Source organism: Apteryx rowi, unplaced genomic scaffold (genome assembly GCF_003343035.1).
Source record: "Apteryx rowi isolate R43461 unplaced genomic scaffold, aptRow1 scaffold_139, whole genome shotgun sequence".
Lineage (NCBI taxonomy): Eukaryota > Metazoa > Chordata > Aves > Apterygiformes > Apterygidae > Apteryx > Apteryx rowi.
Window position 1 is genome coordinate 218092 of NW_020447630.1, and position 22678 is coordinate 240769.

The following is a 22678-nucleotide window of genomic DNA, read 5'->3' on the forward strand; positions in this document are numbered from 1 at the left end:
GCTCAATATCTAAAATCCTACGCATAAAGTTGGGACTGTTTTTACATGCATCACAATACACTAATCTACATTTGCCATTTCAGCCTCTAGTCACTGTCTCCAAGTCTTCTTGTGAAGATAATCACAGATGGCCTGTGAGTGCTAGGCAGTATTTATTTTACACTACACTGCTAATTTCCTTGAAATAAGAAAACTTTGCAAAGTGGTAGCTTGCACAGCAAAAAAATAAATAATTAAACCCCAGTTATTCTCCCAGGATTTCTGGAACAGTAGCCTGTGACTGTGCTGCTTAATCAATTCATTGTAAACTTGTCCCATACAAGTGTACATTCCACCAATTCCAATCGGTTTTACCCCAATGTCAAAGCTATTGACATTCTGCCATAACTGTTGTTGCTTATCTACACAAACATGCCTTTATCCTCCTCTGCCTCCTCCTTTCATTAAGGATGCAAACATTTTCATAAGCACTTTTATTCTCTTAATTTCAGTTCACTCTGATTAATTTTGTTGACATAATTTCTTTCTTATATCCTTCATCTTCACATCATCCTTCATAATACTATCTTCCCTAAAGGTCTCATCTATCAATTTACTTGTTATTTGCATTTTAAATACCTCACAAACTTTTATTAAGCATGTAGTTGCATTTATAGCACAAATTTCAGAGAATCAATTATTTAAATCTTTTAACAGGCAAGTGCAGGGTCCTGCACCTAGGGAGGAATAACCCCATGCACCAGTACAGGTTGGGGGTTGACCTGCTGGAAAGCAGCTCTGCAGAGAAGGACCTGGGAGTGCTGGTGGACACCAAGTTAAGCATGAGCCAGCAATGTGCCCTTGTGGCCAAGAAGACCAATGGCATCCTGGGGTGCATCAGGAAGAGTGTTGCCACCAGGTGGAGGGAGGTGATTCTCCCCCTCTACTCAGCCCTGGGGAGGCCCCATCTGGAGTACTGCGTCCAGTTCTGGGCTCCCCAGTACAAGAGGGATGTGGCACTACTGGAGAGAGTCCAGCCAAGGGCTACAAAGATGATTAGGGGACTGGAGCATCTCTCTTATGAGGAAAGGCTGGGAGAGCTGGGCCTGTTCAGCCTGGAGAAGAGAAGACTGAGAGGGGATCTTATCAATGTATACAAATATCTTAGAGGAGGGTGTCAAGAGGATGGAGCCAGACTCTTTTCAGTGGTGCCCAGCAACAGGACGCGAGGCAACGGGCACAAACCGAAACACAGACAGTTCCATCTGAACATGAGGAAAAACTTTTTCACTGTGAGGGTGACAGAGCACTGGAAGAGGTTGCCCAGAGAGGTTGTGGAGTCTCCTTCTCTGGAGATATTCAAAACCCCCTGGATGTGGGTGCTCTGTGCAATGTGCTCTAGGTGACCTTGCTTGAGCAGGGGGGTTGGACTAGATGATCTCCAGAGGTCCCTTCCAACCTCAACCATTCTGTGATTCTATGAAGTTTTCTTTTACATTACATTTACTATGTTTTTCTCTTGTTAACACAGTGCTCTAGAATGAAGTCAGACAGGCACTAGCAGACTCATCCCTCATTTAATGTAATGGATATTATGTCCACTTACTCCAGAAACGGATTAGAATTATTCAGATCAATATTTAAGGCATACCTGAAGACTTCAGGTCCCCAAATGAAAAAGCTGGGGTTTAATGACCAAAGCCTCTGAGAGTTTCTAGTTCCATTTGAAGTTAAGAACAATTACATTCAAAAGATAGGAATCATGTGAGCAAATGCAAATGTCTAAAATGCAGATATATGAACTAGCTGTCTAGACTCTCTTTATAGTCACAACAGAGAGATAAGCACTTTTGTGGTATGATTCATCTGACCTTTTAGAAATGTATGAGATCAATTGAATCCTACTGGCACTTATTTATCTGCTAGGATTAAAAAGGACTGAAAAACTTTTCAGATGAAGACACCTACATCTCAGTTGTCCCCCTAAGCAACTAGAAGGGGAATCAAGAATGAACAGCCCAGAAGTAGATGTCTACAATAAAAAAGCCTGAAGTCAGCAAGATGAATAACACCCAGAACATTCCAGCCTGAAAGTCACACACATATAAACAGACTTTCTGAACACTTGTTTGAATGTCATTTTTATAGCAACTTAATTTTCTTTTTACCATCTGAGCTGGAGATGCCAGTCCTTCAAAGACTAGGAATCTTTCTGTTAGCAGAAAGAACTTCTGTATTAGCCGCGTGCCAGAAAATTTGAAAGAAAAAACTGAAATATGGCATAAACCATAATGTATAGCATTTTGGATCTTAAAATGAATGCTAACAATCCCCTTTAAAATTTGAAAAGGTGTCTTTGGTGTGCAATATTACAACATCTAGACTGTCTGATTAAATGGCTTTCTTACTACCAAACAACAGCATTCCATCAGTCTTTGTCTACATATCTACAATATAAATTCCAGGATCACTTAATCTAATTTCAAAGAAAGGAAAGGTTGGCAAAGCCTGGAAATGTCTAATGGCTACCATGTTCATGATTCTAGGAGTAATCAAGAAGACTATCCCCAATGGCTGCTTATAAAATTGTATGAAATGGCTAAAACCAAAACTCATCTACACTAATGAAACTCAATATCCAGTATTTTCTTGTGACTGTCACAAAAGTAAACATTTACACTAAGTCCCCAATTCTAGAAATTTCTACAATTCTAAAAGGTATCCAAAACACTTGATCATATTCTATATTGCGACCCAAGCAAGAGGGACCAAACTGAATTAAGTGATTCTCGTTCCATTCTCATCCTAGCGAGCACAGCGGAACAACAAATCATGGCTTTTAGACAGCTTTATGATTCTAAGCAACTCAAGCAATGCAAGCTCAAGCTTCACTCTAGCATATGCATGCCCTATATCAGTGCTGAGACTGATTTAGCAAGCTATCCTATAGCTGAATGGCATGACTTCTCTCATAGGGAAAATCTTTCTAAGCTGATAGGAGAGTTTTCTGGGCTCTTTAAAATGACAAAGCTCCTTTAAAGGAGCCTTAGGGGGAGGGTTAGCAGTGGACAGAATATGAACAAGAAGGACTGAATGCCTAAAGCTGATTCTTTCTGTGCTTACTGGATTCTACAGACTGCTGTATATTAGAGGCGTTTTTGTTTTTTTTAAATCCAGCCCACTAGCACAGCAGCATGATGTGTTGCCATCTTGTGTAGACATGATGTAAAAATCCTTGTTGACTTCTGTATGAGCAAAGGCTGCATCATTGCAGAGGCAAATCTCTGCGTAGAACATCCTAGCAATGTCGTCAGCTTCCCTGCTTGCTGACTCATGTCTTGGGAAGAAAACAGCTCTTGACAAAGTAACTGCCCTCTAGCCTGCGATCTTGTGGAGCTGATAAGCAGAGAGACTAGAGAACTTGCCTGAGAAAGGGAACAGAGGAAGTGATGACTGCAGGCAAAGGAACTGGAAGCACTCAAACTGGAGGGGAAACATACATGTTTACTGCTGTCAACAACGAAAGTGTTGATTCTGCCATAAAGTGCTGCAGATATGCTGAAACATTATGACTGTTACACAATCACTTATGTAAATGGCCTAGTCTTAGAGGGAGGATGAAAGTCTGCTTTACAGCAATCATTTCAGCTTTTCTTGCATGTCAGTTGCCAAACAGATCTGTGCTTTATAATGGAAATCTCACTTGAAGAACCTGCCTAGTATTCCTTTCCACAAAGAAACTCTTAAAAGTGATAAAGCAGTACAGTGCTCAGGTTTTTTAAGACAGAGATGATGATGACAACAATTGTTATTTATAAAGATTTTGTTTTCCTTAGGAATGGAATGTTAATCTAATTAAGCTTTGAAAGCCTTTTACTTAATTTCATAGAAAACTGTTTAATTATTTTCAGCTGCTGTTTACAGACTTCTGTAAGTAAGATATTTTTACCTTTCTTTAAAACCCTATATACTGCTGTGAGGAACAATTACAAAACAAAAACAGTATTCTTTCTTCAGACATGATTCTGAATAGCAGATTTACAGATAGCCTTAATGCTAGTCCTGAAAGATGCTGATACTGTGCATTTTAAGGTCATTCAATACTCAATAGCACAACAGTGTTCTATTGCCCCTGCAGCAGAATATGTCATCATAAATATGTTGTACATGTGCACCCTGCTGCTAAAAATCTTTAGGGATGTTGATCGTTTGATTTCCTATCAAAAGGGATTTAACTGATCACCTGTTCTCTACAGTTTAAAAGGAGAAAAGTATCCTTACCACAGAAATATTCCAGATAGTTTTTGGCAAATTTTGATAGATTCTGGGGGGATTCATTGAAAAGTATTCTTACAGTAGGAACATATCCATGACTCTAGCACTAGAAGTCATGGATATGTTCCTACTTCCTTCCTGGTTTATCCAGCGTATTCACTGTACCGTGAAATTTTAGCAAGGCTTATTATAGTTTTTGTCAATTCAGAAGTTAGCAGCAAAAATTATTCTTTTAATTATTAAAAGCAGAAACAGAATACATCGCTATTATATATTTGACCTAGATGATTCCTTGACAGGAACAGCGTATTTTAGTGATAGTAGTGCTACTATTATTTGCCACAGAGCAAGAGCTGATTCCAGAAGACATCTATAGCCACACAAAAGAGTTTAGAATACAAGCAAGGATACTCAAGCTTCTTCCATTCTGATTCAGCATTCAGAATGGAACAATCATTGAAACTCCTTTCTTCTAATCCGCTGGTGATCCTATTTCACCCAGAAAGTCTAAACACAGCACAAGATTCTGTACTTCTCTAATCTGAGGGAGAAAATCTGGCAAAGGAAGATTGGATAACCCTGAGGAAAGCATTTTTTGTACATTCAGCCAAAGCATACAGATCTGGTTTTGTACATGGTAGCACGCAGAGAAAGAAGTTAGAGGCTTGAAAAACAGGTGAGTGCAAGTGTTACTAGCTCCACTTTAAGAGAAGCACCTGTTTCCATGTAACTGAAAATCTTTATCTAACATGCCAAGAAGTCATTATGGTAGAAGAACCTTTTTTGCAATTCACGCAAAATCTGTTCATAACTTTGATCATCACAGGTGCTGTTACTGATGTGGAAAACACTGACAGAAAGCTTACTTGAGTGAAAACACTCAGATGCTCTAGGAGAAACTTCTAAGTATATAAGTATATGAACAGGCCTATAACATTTATAGGTCCTTCAGTAGTTTCCTGTAAATGGCTGTCAGGCTGTAAACTGATACTTCTGTGGAAAAAATGTGAGAATGTATTTTCAGATACAGTAAATACTAGACTCAAGACTATCTTCAATCTCTCAATACTAATTTAATTTACCTGTTTTCTCTGAAAAGTATATGTACCTTATAGATGCACTGAGATACCATTACATGATAGATGAAATGATTAAAACAGCATTTCTACAAGGGGATAGAGCGCTACTTGGTAGAAGACAGAGCCCTTTAACAATGATGCATCCAGCAATCACAGGGCACAATTGTTACTGTTATCATCATTACCATAAGGAAAGAATGCCAGTAGCTTTCAAAATATATGGAAATGCATTGTCAGCTGCCTAATGGATTGTGGGGTACACAGTGCCCATATGCATTGTCTCTAGTTTTTGGGGTTTGTGTATAATTAGGATTTCAATTTTGTGAGAAATGCTGGTATTTTGAAAAATGTTTCTTTATTTCAATTGGAACAAAACGTTTATCTGAATCTTGAAATGTGTGATCTACCAATCAGCTATATCTAATATTTCAGTTCACGTAAAGGGAAAGGAATGGTCCTAGGCCACACTACCACAAAGGCCCATAGCACAAGGCTGTGGCCATAATGTGTCAGTCCTTTAAAGCCCCCCCCAAAATGCAGCTCTGTAGCTTCTTTCCGGATCTTGCCTCCACATACAAGACCCTTCTGTATGAGGCACATGGAATCACAGAGGGGAAGAGAAGCTGCAGGACTGTACTGCATAAGATACAGGTCCACCTAGTGGCCAGAGCTGCTTCTAACACTATGCATGAGTCAAGACAAATCTTGTATTCATACAGTAAATATCCAAATATTTAATCCAGCAGAGTCAAACAATAATCACTCCAATATCCACACTTAAGTTTATTACAAAGCATCTGTTTTTCTGTCAAACTAACCCTGATACCTATAGGAGAAAAAACACACTGAATAGGTATTTCGACAAGCTATAGAATTACAGACGACACTAAAAATTCATGAATAGTTAATGTAAAGTAGACTACGTTTACTTCACACTTTGAATCCTTCAAAACCTGTTTCAAAGAACAGAAGATGTGCTCTTGTAGCTTTGCAAATACTATCAAATCAGTTCAACCTCCCTTTCTGTGACTTCCTTCTACCCATTCCCCTCAAAAAAGCACAGGACTATAACAGTTCCAAAACTAATTCCTAGTCTGTATGGATGACTGTACTTTTTCTGGCTCAGGTCACTACTGCAGGTTTTGTTTGGCTAGAGCAGAAAATGAACATAAGTAGTCATGAAGGCATGAAATAATCTCCTTCCCTCTGTGAAAATAACTGTACATTCTACTTTACTATACAATCCAGCATTGAAGATGATTAGTATTTTTGATGTACAATTAAGAATCAGAAAGTTTCAACAGAAGGTTTTACCAGATACTCCACAAAATCCAAAGTGTGGGAGTAGGACAATTACTGTCATTTCATTGCACTCTCTCTAACTATCTACAATTATCCCTTTATACTAGTAATCAGCTTTATACCATTTGATCTCCTTTGCTTTTTATCCATCTAATTACAAAGTAGCAGTAGATGTTTGCATCACAAAGATTGGTTTGAGTACCCATTGCAATCTGCTTCAATTTTCAAATGTCTGCATCTTCCCAAAGGCGTAAGGCTAAAACCTAAACACATATCTAAAGGCTACGTCTTATGCACTGATGGTAGTCATGTACTCCAAAAATTCTTTTATGCTGAAAGACACTTCATATTTTTTACAGCAGCAGTGTGTAACACAAATTAACATGGCCTACATGACAAAGCAGATGTCATTACCAGGTCTGAGACAAGGAATTTGTGCCCCATTTCACTAATATGCACTGGACCCACTGCAGCATAAGACCTGTTAAAAAGTTGGATAACGTGTGCAGATGTTGACAGCCATTTCAAAACAACACAGTATTTCTAAATTCATGTGACTTTATTTTAAATACCAAACAAACATCTAAATTAGGAGAGTGGGTTTTTTTAGTACTGTTAGCAGAATCAGAAAAGCTCACATGGAGACCAATTAGATGCTCTAAAAACACTCTTTGGAAGAGCTTCCCTCTCACTCTTAATTATAGAGTCTCTTAAATATTAGAGGTATGCATAGAGAAAGTCCTGTGACCAGACATCTTGCCCTGCTTCATGAGTACAAATGCCACTGTGCCTCCTGCACTTTGATATGGAAGCCAACTCAGTCCAAGGGCACACAGTTATTATTCGTCACAACCCTTAGAGTTTAGGGATGGTCCAATCCTACAAATTCATGTTAAGATTCAGTGGCAACCCTGTTCCCTTTTTCCCAGAGACAGGATTTCAGGAAAAAAATGTTGAATACTTTGGATTATTACAAAATCCTGCCTCAGCTGCCGCCTTGCAGTAAGGCCAGTTGTGGCAATGAAAAATACATTACATTTTGCTTTGGTGCAGGCATTGGTCACCTAGATATGTTTACGGATGGATTCGGGATTCAATTTAGCATTCAAGAATAGGAAAAAATCTGGGACAAGACCTGAGACCAGCATTCTCCCTATTCATGCAGACATTCTAAGATGCAGGAAAAATCTGAACTCAAAAGTTTCTCTTTTCCCCAAATTTAACCCTAGCTGTAACCCAAGACCCTATTTATCATACAGACCTGCAAACAAACCAATAGAAACAGATGTTTCTCTGAAATCAACTCCTGCATTACCATAATCCATCAGCAAAGGCAGTTCTTCTATTTTGCTTTTCTGAAAACTAATCTTAACAGGCATCATCACAGGCCTTAATAAAGCAGAGACTGCACTATGATTAATGAGTCACTCAGACTTGCTGGAGCTCTTGATCATCATAATCATGCAGACCCTGTGCAGGGCCATAGTTGAAACAGCCCTCTGTTCCTACTTTCTCTAAACCCTACTCCAAATGTAAGTTTCAGAACTAGATTTAAACAAATTCCATTAAAAAAAAAAAACCAAACAACTGTGACCAGACAGTCATTTGACCTCAGCCTCCTTCCCCTTCCAACCGACCTCACAGTATCTTGAAATGGCAAACAATCTTCAAACCCTAATGGGCTAGAAACCAAACCTACCTCTACTTCCCATTCCAGTCATAACCACAGTTCAATAAGGCATACATGCAGCAAAAGCAATCACATGCTTGTCACTTCTACCAATGCAAGGGCTCATCCTGGGTCTCAAACAACAAACCATGATCTATATTTATTTTTGGTGCAGATATTGCTCACTTGGCTATGGCCAGAAGTAGGGATGCACTTAGGGCCAAGGTCCGTGAAAAGAATGAATGCCTGTTTATTGTTCCATTTCCAATAGGTAGATGGCTAAGATGAAGCTGACATAGGCAGTGCTGAATATATTATGTTTAGTTTTGGAACAAGCATGGATGTACCTCGTTAAGACTTAAATAAGGTTTAAGATTGGGGCTGCATTACTGTTTGGTGATAAACAGCTGAAAGGTTTGGTTCATTGCAGGATTCTCAACGACTATAGTGCCAAACGCAGGGCGGTACTAGTAGGTAGAGAATGATTTAAGTTTAATTTTAGAAGATGCGTATCATTTTGGAAAAATTCTAGTTGCAGTTAGAATTACAATCTTATGAAAAAAAAAGTATGGGAAACTTGCTTTATTCCTTGAGCTACCAGGCCTAAAGGAAAGTCTAGTGCTGATAAGTGCTGATTGCTTATGCATTTAATTTTAACAAAGTGAGCACCTCCCTGTGGCTAAGGCTAAACCGAAATTATGATTAAGTCTTTAGAAAAGAAAAACAGAACATCTCAGTTAACAGATGGCTACTGTGTAGACTGCTAGAATAGAGAATTGAGGCTGATAAGGGATAATATTTGCTGTTAATTCTGATAGTTGCTGGTCATTTGGCTACGGATTAAAGTTAAGGCTGGGATTAAAGATAAGGCTTCAGAAAAGCAGGAATGAAGAATTTAGTTTATTGCATGAAAGGGTATGGCTGAGCTAAGGAAATGGCTTTTGTTGATGTCTATACAGACATCAGCCACCTGGTTGTGATTAGGGTTGAGCTTGAGTTAAGAACTGGGGAAACACATTTATGCATCAAAAAATACCTGAACACATTATAAATACCATAGAGAACATAGGAACATATTAAAAAAAAAAGTCAAGTTATGAAATATTAAAAATATACCTGATATATGCCACGATAAAAAAACTTATCTTGAAATACCAGGAAAAATCTGTAAAAAAAAATAAAGAAAGAAAAGATAATGGGTATATCATATTTGTATCAGTCTACTAATTTTAGCAAATCATCCTTAGCGATATTTAAAATACTAATTTTATTATTGATCTAGTTGCATATTTGGGGGTTCAGAGATCACCTAGATAGTACACATTTTTGCATTAATATACCTTACACATTATTTGCACAAAACTTCACATAAAGAATTGTGTGAGAAAAGGATATTGACATTACTGTTTCTACACTTCCCTGTGAGGAAAAAAAATTCCAGTCTTTGGATGTCTTTAGTATTCTTTACAAACAATATGAATTAGTATTTTAACTCAGTGTGACTTATGCTACAGCTTAATCCTTGCATCTCCTTAGGCTTGATTCTCTTCAAACTAAAGGAATATCCTGGTCTCAAAAATTTTCAGTGTATCTTTGAAAGAAAAAGATTTAATCTTTTCTAATGAGTTGAAAGAAGTTGCTGGAAAAGAAAAACTTTCCAGTCATTCCTGTCATTAGATGTTGTCAGCCACTTCAGTTTGAAATGTAATCTAAGTGGAAATAAAGTCTTGGTCTGATCATGTTCTGTACGACTCGGACCTAAAAGCTAGAAGCAGCAAAGGCATACCCGCTTCAACTTTCTGAAGCTTTGCATCAGATAAGGCTGGCAATTAAGGAGATGCTGCAATAGCTAGGAGCTTAGGGAAAAAGATTGAAGGAAGCCTTTTATCACTGAAAAAACTCTTACTTTGGGAGAATGTAATGCCTCCAAGAAAGATGAAGTTTTGTGGTGGTTTCCTGACTTAACAGTGATTCACAGATACAAAATGTTCTAGAATAAGGTATATGTATTTCTGTATGTATTTACAAAGGCCTAAACAAATAAAACATGTATTCTAATTTTGTGTATGTTTGGATATTTTACATATGTTATCTTTTCTGTGTCATCAAACTACATTTTGGTGTAACATCAAGTATATCCACATATTATAGAGCTTGGCTAGGAGATCTGTGGCTCTAGTATACCAGATGGTACAGCTGTAACCAGAAACCAGTATTGTAAATTATTGTGGAAGGAGTTTCTATGTCACAGCTTGCATTACAAAAGACACAATGAAGATGGTATAAGGATAAATGAAGAATAACAGTGGAAGGACTCTCTACTCCCTGGTGCCTAATAGAATATCTTTAAAACCTGGTGTTTTTATTTATTCTAGCCCAGAGATAACTGATATGAAAGCAGCTCTCGCCAGGACCACACGCAGTAGTTTTTGCTCCAACTGCTGACACAAAAACATTACCTAATATGGAGTGTGCTGACATTAAACTAGCCACACCTCTCCACCATAGGGTAGACCTAATTGAACCCCTGAATTAATTTAGCATGTCTGCCTGTAAGATATTTCATGGAAAAAATGGATTGGAGAGAAACGTCAAAAAACACAATGCCACCTAAAGCTCCTTCCGTAAGAGTGCTGCAAAAATGACTTCAAGGCAGTTACACAATGGATTTCCCTAGCTTCCGAATTAGCATTAACGAGAAAGGTTTGAGTGAAGGGGTTCCAACAAAGAATTCTCTTTTTTACCTAGAGTCCCCTTTACTTTGCACAGAAATACCTTTCGGCAGCTAATTCTCCAAATGGGAGAAAACCAGGCCCTCCTTCTGAGACCCGTTCACCTTGTGCAGTCCAAGCTGTTAGGCTGACGCAGTCCGTTAACCCCTCAGCACGCCAGGTTAACGGGAACGCCACTCCCGCTTTGCCGCTCGGCGAAGAGCACGAACGAAGGCGAGGAGTTGCCGCGGGCCTGGGACGGCGCAGACAGCCTGCACTGAATAAGCCCGGCCAGGCTTCAAGGGGGGTGAAAAAACGAAGTCACAGCTTTCCAGCCACGCCGCCGGCCCCGTAACAGCCAAGCCGCGAGGCCGCCGCTACCACACACCCGCCCTCGCCTCGAGTCTCGCGCCGCCGCCCCGCACGCAGCCCCCCCCCGCCCAACGGCCGCCCGCCGCCAGCGCCCCAACCCCGGGAACGCTCCCGGCCAATCAGCGTGCGGCAGCCGCTGACAGGCAGAAGCCGGCGGAATGCAGCGCCTATAGGTAAAACAGGGACGGGAACGACCACCGTGTCCCGCCCCCGCCGCTAGGCTCTTTAATTGGCTACTTCTCCTCCCGGCTGCCCAATCAGAGAGTGCTTTCTAAAAGCAAGCCGAGCCTATCAGAGAGGTGCTTCTTCTTCTCCCCCTGGCAGTTTGAAACCATCACGCCGGGAGCGGCTGTTGCCCCGCAGGTGAGAGGCGGCGGGGACGGGACGGGAGAGGAGGGGGTGCCGTGCCGTGCCGTGCCGTGCCGTGCCGTGCCGTGCCGTGCCCGGCGCTCTCCACCACGCCCGCACGCCGAGCTTTGCACAGCCGTGCTGGGCCCCCGTCCTCCGAGGGGACAGTCCTCGGCCCCCGTGGGCACCCGCCGTTAGCGCCGACCCCCTCTGCCGTCCCCGGGTAGCTGGGCCGGTTACTTTAAAGATCCTGTCTCTAAAAAAAAAAATCCTTCTCCTGTTCATAGATGAAGCCGTATTTCCTCCTGTCTGCCCACCCGTGCGGCTGCCCAGCTGTGCCCCCCGGGGGTGTGTGACACCCCCCCCCCCGTTATTTGGCCCCTTTTCGCTAGCCGACATAATAGTGGTCGCCGCAGTATCACCCGTGCAGACATCAGCGGAGAGTGCAGAGCTGCTGGAGTAAGAAGCTTGACGTGGATTTGAGCAGCGTTACTTCGTATTTGCAAACGGGTACAGTTAAGGGGAAAGGTGTGTGCTGACTCTACTGGGAGAAGGAATAGTTTCCATTTTCTGATGTAGACTCCCCTGATCTGAGTGTAACAGTATTAAATTATTTGAAAAGCATCAGTCAAAACAAATCCAAAAACATAAAATACTGAGCAGGGCTCAAGCAATGTAAAATCAAATATAAGAACAGCCATGCTAGATCAGACCAAAGATCTTTATAATTCTGCATCTGGTTCCTAAAAGTAGCTCTATAACCACTGGAGTGGTATATTTATGGTTTGGAAGAAGTTACTGCTGTTATCAGGAACCTTGCTTTGATGAACTCAGRTATATGTGTTGGCAGCTGCTTGAGGGAGATTGGAAGAACATGCTAAGCGTAATGATGCTTCTGTCACTACTTTCCCACCATCCAGTGATTTGCAGCATCAGAACTTACTGACTCTGAGGTGGTGTCTTACTTAATACCCCTTGAGAGATTTTTCTTTTAGAAACTTACCCAGTCTTTTTCTTGATCTTAATGTGTGCTCGCTGAGATCAAAGCAGATAACTTGGTCTCAGCATGAAGTGGCAGTGATGTCTGCAAACAAAAGCTTCAAAGAAGCATATTTATCTTAATTTATCATAGTAATCTAACCAGTTTTTCTGTACTTAAGCAGATTTCTAGTATTCTAGGTTTGCTGGAATTTTTCATTCATTACTGAATTTTAAGCTTGAAATAACAGTTATTGTTCAACTTAGTAGAGACCCTAAACACACTGTAGTGCAAAGACCAGAACTCTGTAGACCTCATGTGCAGTTTAAAAGGAGAAGGAAAAAAAAAGACAGACCAATTTATAGTGTGAGAATATGGTCTGATTTATGATCTAATTGTAACTTCAGTTTGGTATTGGCAAAAGTGTACAAAAAAGTAAGGAAACTGGCTAGTTTGATCAGCAAGTGGCTTTTGATGGTCAGGGTTCTTCACACAGATGGGAGGATAAGCAAACTGGTTGTTGGAAAACCGTACTCATGAGCAGTACAGGCTAGCAACTTGGGCTGAGTGGAAGGAAATAAAAATTGATAGGTATGGTGGGGATAGCTTATGAAGGGTCTTGAAAGTAAAGATAAGCAGCTTATGTTTGAGAGAGAAGGAGAGATATTAAAAGGATTCCTGAAAAAGGTTCAGAAGGTCAAAGGACTAACTAAGAAACTGACCTTTGCAGCAGGATTTTGGGTGGATATCTGTATGGAAAGATTGCATTTATCAAGCTCAGGAAAAGGATGTTGCAGTGATAAAAATGTAAGATTATACCCTGAATAAGTGCCAAGGCCTGTCCATGTCATACAGCTGCAGGGTTTAAAGTTATCTTTGCTACTAAGAATTGGCATTTTCACTTGTTGGTTCATTTTATGAAGTGAACTGTTACAGACTAGCTGTTTATAAAGTCCAAAGTTCTTTCAGTGTTTCTATTTCAAATACCTGCTGTTATGGGTGTTTGATTTTGTAAAATACAGTCCAGCTAAAACGTGACTTTTTCGGGAAACTTTTTTCCCATGGGTCAGAAGCTCGGGGAATTAGCTTGGCAGAAGCTGAATGTGGAAAAGTCTTACCTGTGGCAGAGATTTTATAGTGCAGGAAAAATCAGTATCTAGAATAACTCAAAGAATAAAAAGACAGTTAACTTCCATCTGTATTCCTGCATAGAGAATTATGAGATTACTACATTTTTTGACATTTTGAAAAAAGATGATGATGCTTAAGGGGAGGATATGTCCTGCCATTTTAGTGACAGTACGACTAGCAATTTAAAAATAACATTTCTGTCAGAAAATGCATCTGTTTAAAAAAAACCATTATGATTGACACTCTTAAATGTCTCTTTAAAAATAAATGTTTCTTTGCATAATTGTTTGCTATACAGTACAGGCAGCCAGTTCCTTTAGCTATTTATGTTGGTCTTTCTTCCATGCATACTCTCTGCTGACAACTCCCTTGCTTGAATGTGTCTGATCATGGCTTTTCACACACATCAGACTATATTGTTCTGCCCTTCATTCATTAACCTTCCCCTTTCTTAATAATTGGCTCCCACTCAGTTTTTTAATTCCTTTCGTTTCCCCTTGTCCCATATCGTTTAGAGTTCTTTTCCCCATATCCTCTCAAGTTTTCTAGCGAGAGCTTCAGTTTTGCACTGAAGGGGTTTTGAAAAGCTGCAGTAGATTAAAAAAAAAAAAATCTTTTAGAAAGTCCTCAAGTTTCTTATCAGTTCTGCAACATCACTGTTTCCCAGATATTCAAGAATACCTCACTACCTTGCTTAGAAATTGCTGGAATGATTGACGTTACCTGGAGCTAAGAAGGAATTGCCTGGCCTGTCAATATCTGGTCATCTTCCTGGGCCTATAAGGTGACAACTGAAGCGGAGTAGAAGGTGGAGGAAGACTGATGTTGACCACTATGAAGAAGCTTCAAGGTGTTAGTCAGGGCATCGTGTCAACTTGGACTGTGGTTGAGGTAGTTCCAGGAGAAAAAAGTCACAGTGGAGCTTAGAGATTCCCAAGAGATGTCACTCTGTAGGAATTTTGTACTGAAACAGGCTAAGAAGCTCCAAAATAATACAGTGTGAATAAGATAGAGGGACTGACACAGACATGTAACTGTGAACTGAGGCTTCTCTCACTTTTTATATGTCTATTTCTTTTTTCTCCAGCAATGTATTTTAATTACTCTTATATTTAATGTAAAATTTTATATTATGTAACATGAAGCATTAGGTATGACAAACTTATTCAGTTAATTTAGAACAATAGACGATTTTTAATTTGTTGCTTTTGAGTCTTCTGTTGTTTTATTCAGAATCCTTTGAAGTCAGTGGAAGTCTTTTCATGGTTTTGAGTATGGGTTGAATCAGGCAATTAAATACCTTCCAGTCTATACTCATAACATTGTATATGTAGTACAGACACTACACAATAACATCACACACCTTCAGATTAGCAACGAAATGGGAATTGAAGTAGTTAATACAGCAGACTTTGTCTTGCTAGAAAAAATACAGGCAAACATAGAGCAAACCTGTTAGAATTAAAAAGTGAAGTTCAGTTTCTACTGTTTTATAGACTAACTTTGTGCGGAATGTCATCAGATGAGGAGAAAAGCACAAGTTCTGTTTTGCCAAAAGACTCAGTTTGTGGCAGTTCTGTTTCTTCAGATCTTCAGGTAGGAAAGAAGCAACCTCATTTGATTCTCTATGACAGCTTTTTGTTTTTTTCTTTGTGGCAAAGGATAATTATGAGGAAATGTTGCAAATAACTCATGCATCCTTTTTATATTTTTGGTGCATGGGAAAATAATATAAATGTTAGTGAAAGGAAGCAAATTAGACAAGTAAAATTCAAGAGTAAAAAAAATCTTCACTTGGATTTCTCTTCTGTGCATTTCACAAGAAATTTCAATATATGGGAGAAGTTTCATATAACCTTAGCAAACTGATTACTGACAGCTATAAGTAAAATAGTGCAGTTTTCTTTTTTGTGTATGTGTATTACTTTTTATCTGTGTGTTAAGTCTGGTTGAGAAGAGTAAATTTGACACAGTAGGAGAGAAACCGATTATTTCTGAGGGATGAAGCATAGCTATATATTAGGCTTCTTAAACAATATTGTAAGAATTTTTTTTTTTATGGATTTTTTTCCCTTGGAGTAGGGTTGTACCTAAGTTGGTGACTCAAAAGAAACACTATTTTTTTTCCTGCGTCAAATGTGCCAAGATATACTGGAACTTTGAGGGTGGGGTTTTTGTGCTTTACAGTGCTCAGCATTCTTTTGAGAGGATGTGAAGGTATTGGATAAAGTCTTTATCCTATTGTCTTGAAAGAGGTTGAGTTTCATCATTTATTAATTGGCTATTGCAGTTTGGGTAGTATTTTTTCCTTTGATGGGATTCTATCCAAAACAAGCTACTTTTGCACTAATAATTTTTGCTATTTGCCATGTAGGAATGTGTCCCTACTTTTGTCACCCAAAAAACAATGGGTGCAATGGGTGTGTACAGCTGAAGCACTGTTAAATTAACTTTTTCTTCCTGTGGATTGACTTTGTCCCTTTTAAACTACATGTTTTAGGGGGAATTTTGTTTTCGTGCTTTTTCACACTTATCTTGTGGATAAGATTTCTTAATCTGTATTCATCAAAAATAATTCATCTGTGTTTCCAGTGCCTTTTGTAGTTGGAAAACAGGCTGAAGGTGTTCGATCCACTCTTTTCCTGTTTTTAGTTACTTTGACTGCCATCCAAAGGACAAATTCCATGAAGCATCTATAGATTTTTATTATCCTTTAAGAAGAAGGGGAAAAAAAAACTTCTAAATGCTTTTGTGCCCCTTACAGCACTAATTGTTGAAAGATACCTGAGCTCTTTGTTATTTTGAGATCTCACAGAATCTAAACTGTACTTCTATAGGAAGCTATGGATGTGCATTTAAAGTGGTAGAATACAGTAGTGTGCAAAGTTAGAATATTGTAGGATATTCCTATAAATTTGATATTAAAACATCTCTATGGGCAGAACTTGTAGAGGAAATAAAACATTTCTTTCATCAGACTAAGAAGTCTGCAAATTTTAATATCGAGATTTAATGCCAAGGTTTCCTTGCTCGGATACCTATCTGTGTCTCTTTGTTGAGCTGGTTAACAATAGTGGCTGGTTTTCTGAATATCAGCTTACATATTAAAGGTTCTTATGTATTTGAGGCTTGAGTGCATCAGAATATACTAGACAAGAATTTGCTCATCATTTTTTGGTCTTCACATAGCATGCAATATAAAAAGAACTGGGCTCATATCAAGTTTAAGTAAGTACTTAGTAAAGTTACACAATATGCATGGCCTAACTGCAGATGTGTGTTTTATTTCTTAATGAAGCATGTAGCATTATCTTAGGGCTTGCATGTATTTTCCAGGAATATTATCTAGTTCTTACACACAGTAAGAACATACATTGAAGAATGGTTCCCTGTTAAGTAAAACCAATTTAAGTCACAATCTGAATCTGGATTTACTTTTGAGATCCAGAAGTCTGGATGTAAATAGTTCATTCTCTTGCTCTTTCTTGTTATTACTTTTATTTCCTTTGGGGGTTAAATCTAAAAAATTGATAATTTGTTGATTTGCAACTAACTATAACTTTAACATGGAATGTGATATTTCCTTACCAAAAACATACGCTATGCATACTTGTTTGTAGCCATATAGCTTCATATATGATTACTTGGGCTTTTAATTTTAACATGATACGCTAGCAGACAGGAAATGGAAAGTTGAAAGGAAACTAGAATTCAGTTAAAACACAAAACCTAGCTTCTTAAAATGTTCTCTGATTAGTTGAAACCCACATAAATGTGAGGGTTACATTGAAAGTGTTAAAACATTATGCATTTAAGCTGATTGATTCAACAAAGGCAAGTGCAGGGTCCTGCACCTGGGGAGGAATAACCCCTGGCACCAGTACAGGTTGGGGGTTGACCTGCTGGAAAGCAGCTCTGCAGAGAAGGACCTGGGAGTGCTGGTGGACATCAAGTTAAGCATGAGCCAGCAATGTGCCCTTGTGGCCAAGAAGATCAATGGTATCCTGGGATGCATCAGGAAGAGTGTTGCCAGCAGGTGGAGGGAGGTGATTCTCCCCCTCTACTCAGCCCTGGTGAGGCCCCATCTGGAGTACTGCGTCCAGTTCTGGGCTCCCCAGTACAAGAGGGATGTGGCACTACTGGAGAGAGTCCAGCCAAGGGCTACAAAGATGATTAGGGGACTGGAGCATCTCTCTTATGAGAAAAGGCTGGGAGAGCTGGGCCTGTTTAGCCTGGAGAAGAGAAGGCTGAGAGGAGATCTTATTAACGTGTACAAGTATCTTAAGGGAGGGTGTCAAGAGGATGGGATCAGACTCTTTTCAGTGGTGCCCAGTAACAGGACGCGAGGCAACGGGCACAAACTGAAACACAGACAGTTCCATCTGAATATGAGGAAAAACTTCTTCACTGTGAGGGTGACAGAGCACTGGAAGAGGTTGCCCAGAGAGGTTGTGGAGTCTCCTTCTCTGGAGATATTCAAAACACGCCTGGACGCGATCCTGTGCAATGTACTCTAGGTGACCCTGCTTGAGCAGGGGGGTTGGACTAGATGATCTCCAGAGGTCCCTTCCAACCTCAATCATTCTGTGATTCTGTGATTCAACAAAGTATTACATGTAATTGGTACATTTAAACTGATTGTTTCTGTTCTGACTTCTCCCAGCTTGAACAGGAAAATAATTTTTCAATTCACAATTGGTTTCTGAGCCTTGAGCTCATTAGAATGCTAAACTGAACTAATGAAATAATATTAAGTGAAGGAAAAGCTACTACTGGTGTCCTGGTTTAATACTTTCAAACTAATGTTGTTTTCAAATGTTTTAATTAGTGGCTTTGATCAGTAGGCATTAACTGCTGCTGAAACTTTTTTTTTTATTACTGTTGGAATGGCTTGTATAATGTTTAAGCTGTAATACAGATTGTTCAGTTTCACATTGAACTCTAAATACTTCCATTCTGAAAATCTGTTTAATTAGAAAACTTCAAGAAACCATTAACTTGCTTGGTTTACATTGGCATGTTGTATAAAGCCATATACCAGTTACACTGGTTCATGATTTTTTAAAGGGCAAGCTTTTCTATTAGTTTTATGTACATATCACCACCATAACTATATAACTTAATAAATGTATAATATATGGTGAGAATAACCATGTCTAATCTAAAGAAAATATTGGATAATCAAATGTCTTCTGATGGTTGGCTTTGTAACGCCTCCCAAAGAGGAGAATGTGAAATGTGACTCTCGGCTTAGTAGCATCTTTGTCACAAATATAAAAATACTTTTTTTTTTTTCTTTTTCCTCTGTGGTAACAGTGATGCTCAAAAATAGTATTAGGTGATTCCTCATCTGGAATCTGTTTTCATAGCTCATATTTTTTTGAGGTGCATTGTACTATCTAATTCTGGCATCTAGCAAAATCCTCAGCTGTAACTACTATACTGCATCTAGTAGTAAATGGAATGCATTTTAGAACATGAAGTAAGAGAGCAATAAACCATTATAACTGACTTCTAAATATTAAGAAAACAGCTGGCTTTTGCAGTTTTAAGGCAAATTCTTTTAGTTTCAGTTTTTGAGATTATTTTGTATTATGGTGATCTAAAATCATTTCCACTCTTTCCTTCCTCTACTTAAGTTTTGGAAACACAGTCATAGCTTTATAACTATTTGTGCCCATTTTGTGACAGGATGAATATGAAGAGCTGCTTCATTATGCTGTAGTGACTCCAAAGTTTGAACATCATGTCCCAAAGTGGTCAGAACCTGCCTCAGAACTGAGAGCAGGTGACAGGTTTTCAAGTGTAACAGATGATGTCATTCACCATAAGACTCCAGGTAATATGTGAAAAGCTGTGAGTTGAGTTTACAAGAGCAATGATAAAATTTTATTGGTAAGAGTTTTCTAATAGCTTCTGTTTGAAAAGAATGTACAGTTCATGTGTAATACACTTACATTTTGAACAAGAAGAAATTTAGGAAGGTATTACGTTCACTGAAGGTTCTCTCTCTAACATAGCTTTCAGGTGGTAGTATTGATACACTGACAGTTCTTTGTTCTAACCATGGCGTAAAGTGTAAAAGAAATGTTTAAGGTGGTTGGTGTAATAACACAGAAGTTGGGGTCCTCACTTAAAGTATTCTTTATAGAAGTTCAAGAGTTCACGGCTGGTTTTGCTCATACCAGTGCTGCCATGATAGATAAATTTGTGTTTAAAGGATTGTTATTTTGAAGTAAGAATTACCTGAAACGGGCTTCGTGTAATGGCTAATCAAGTCGCTGCATGAATGTCATTCTTACTCTTCTAGTTCAGCTCAGTAGTTCACTCTGTTCTAGTTTTTGTTACTTGGTCTTTAAGAATGTGTAAACTTTGTGTCATGTGATGGATTGTGATGACAAGAGTAACACTGGTGTTTATGGTTATGTATTATTTGCTTTTGTCACTAGCATTTAGCTTGAGGAAGTTCTGTTAATTTTGCTTTAGAAGAAACAGTAAATGATCATACCTGCATTATTTCTTTACTAGGGAATTTAACTTAAAGAATCATGAAGAATTTACCTTAAACTAATTGCTGTTGTTCAGAAGGTCTGTCATTTCATGATGAAAATACTTACTTGCAGTTTTCTGTTACCTATTTTTCTGTATCCTGTCCTTAAGGGAAGTTGGGACCTTGATGCCAGGTCTGTCTCTACTAGTTAGAGGAGAATGGGGTGTAGAAGTGGGTAGACCATTCTACAAATAGAGATTAAGTGTCTTGAAGTGGTATGTATACCTGGTGCTAATTGTCTTCACTGGAGTAAATGCTGTTCCTGGCTGATGCATGCAAGAGTTCTTGGCCATGCTGATGAGAGCTGAGTAACTCTGTGCTAACAGGAAATTACTAGTGCAATTGCAAAGGACAGTGCAGACACTGGCAGAAGTTTATCTCATACTAGAAAGAACCCTGACCAAAAATAAGTACATATTCGAAATTGTGCACTGTTTTCACTAGAATGTACAGCAGCCTTAGTAAGTTATCAGTTGCCATTTAATTAACTCGTGTTAATACGTTATAGCAAAAACTAATCTAGAAATAGTGTTCTTAAAACAGGGAATGTGATTAAAATGAAGAGAGCAGTATTGGTTATGCTCTGTGTGCTTCCCCTTCCACAGTGGGTGCGTGCAGCGGAATCTAGGCACATTCAGGCCCTCCAGTCATTACCTCTCTCCAATACACCATAAGGAGAAAGGTTTTGTCATTTTATCAGCCACTGGAGGAACTTAGTCCCTGTGGACATAGTGTCTGTAACTTCCCCTCTGTGCAGAATTACTGTAGTTGTTTCTCTGAATATCAGACTCCTATAGGAAATGTAGAAGGCATGTTTTTGCCTTCGTTGAAAGCAGGAGAATGGTGGTTTGGGGAGAGAGAATGTTCTGTAATGCAAACAGGATCTGGAATTGGAATGTAAATTATGTTAGCAAAATTTTTTCTAAAATAGAAGTTTCAAGAATAGTCTATGGAACTTCTGGTTTATGAATTTCACCCATAGAAGTTTATTAACTTCATCCAGTGTAGTTATGTCCTATGTGGGAAATGTGCCAAGACTGTATAAAAAATGTGATCAGTAGAAGCAGTTGATATTTTGTACTATGGCAGTTACTCCCAAATAGTCAAACATTGTACAAAAAATTCCACTGTAGTAACAGATATTCCTGCGTCTCCTAGAATGGAAGCAGTTAGTTATGGGTTAAAAAACAAACAAACAAAAATTATGATACAAATTGTTTTGATTTGGGGAGAAAAGCATCTTATTTGTTGTATCAGTAGGTCAAGGTAGTGAAAATTGCAGCCTCATAGATTAAACTAAAGATTACTACTAAGCTATCTATGATATCTACAGCCAAAGAATGTCCTGTGGCTAGTAGGTTGCCAGTATTCAAATACAATTGCAAAACTCTAGAATTCTAGAGCAATTCCAAGACAACTGCTGGAAACACTTCTGTGCTTCTAAGAGAAATTTCTCTTAGAAGATGAACAGAACAATTCCAAACTGAACCATTTGGAACAACATTATGGAGCAAATCCCTATTCAGATGTCATCCACAGAGTCCTCTATGCTTATACAAGTGGATCTAGAGTTCTGGCTAATCATATGATTTTTCTTCAGAATTATAAAAGTATACAGCTGAGTTTTGTCATTCAGTTTGAGTGGAACTGTATTTTGTAACAGAATATTTGTGGTGCATGGTATTGCTCTTCATAAGGAAGATCAGAATCAAAACAGTAGACTACAGCTTTTTGGGATAAGTCATTGTATATATTCCATTTGTGCTCTTCTGTGTCTCAGTACAGAACTTTTTGCCTGCTCTGTCTACTGTTTTTGCTACCTCTGTGAGAGGGGTTGTCTTCTCATGTTTGTTTTGATGCCAAAAATGTAGCTTATCGAGTCTACATTCTGTTTTACTGCTTAAAGCTGCACAGTAGAAGTGAGAGGACAATATTCCTTTCCTTTGATTTTTCTCTTGAAAGATTTGAATAGAGTTATCTTTTAATATACATGGTATTGCCAAATAAGAATAGTCATTTGTAAGCTGTAGTTGCCCTGGCAGCAGGGGAAGTGCTCTTATACTTGATGGTTAATCAAAATTTCTCATTGTTTGTGTATGGCTCATTATATAAGCCAGCTATTTCTCTCAGTTGCAGACACTCATATGTTTGTTATCTTTGCAAAGGGTAGCACATTGCAAAATATAATTTGTCATATTTATTAAATGAAAATTTTGTTTAAAAAAAAAAAAAAGATGTGCTCTTGATCTCCTGTCAGAGACCGAGGCAAGAAGAATATTTACG

The 22678-nt window shown here is 38.8% G+C and overlaps 1 protein-coding gene and 1 long non-coding RNA gene across 15 annotated transcripts in view; one reads left to right on the forward strand and one right to left on the reverse strand.

Annotated features, from left to right (window-relative positions):
* The window catches only part of LOC112961825, a 31372-nt gene extending 19971 nt beyond the window's left edge, over positions 1 to 11401 (reverse strand). For both annotated transcript variants that reach the window (XR_003252125.1, XR_003252126.1), the window contains exons 1-2: positions 11080 to 11401; positions 9421 to 9469 (exon numbers count right to left, since the gene is read on the reverse strand). This is a non-coding gene — a long non-coding RNA (uncharacterized LOC112961825). The remainder of the gene's footprint in view (positions 1 to 9420; positions 9470 to 11079) is intronic.
* A 292-nt stretch (positions 11402 to 11693) lies between these two features.
* The window catches only part of POC5 (POC5 centriolar protein), a 29229-nt gene continuing 18244 nt past the window's right edge, over positions 11694 to 22678 (forward strand). For 2 of the 13 annotated variants that reach the window (XM_026057370.1, XM_026057377.1), the window contains exons 1-5: positions 11694 to 11750; positions 12023 to 12263; positions 14513 to 14695; positions 15342 to 15441; positions 19537 to 19684. In XM_026057370.1, the coding sequence (XP_025913155.1) occupies positions 15358 to 15441; positions 19537 to 19684 (232 nt within the window). In that variant the 5' untranslated portion in view covers positions 11694 to 11750; positions 12023 to 12263; positions 14513 to 14695; positions 15342 to 15357. Of the gene's footprint in view, positions 11751 to 12022; positions 12264 to 14512; positions 14696 to 15341; positions 15442 to 19536; positions 19685 to 22678 lie in introns of those variants that run through there. The other 11 variants (XM_026057373.1, XM_026057371.1, XM_026057380.1 and 8 more) reach the window with 11 other exon arrangements.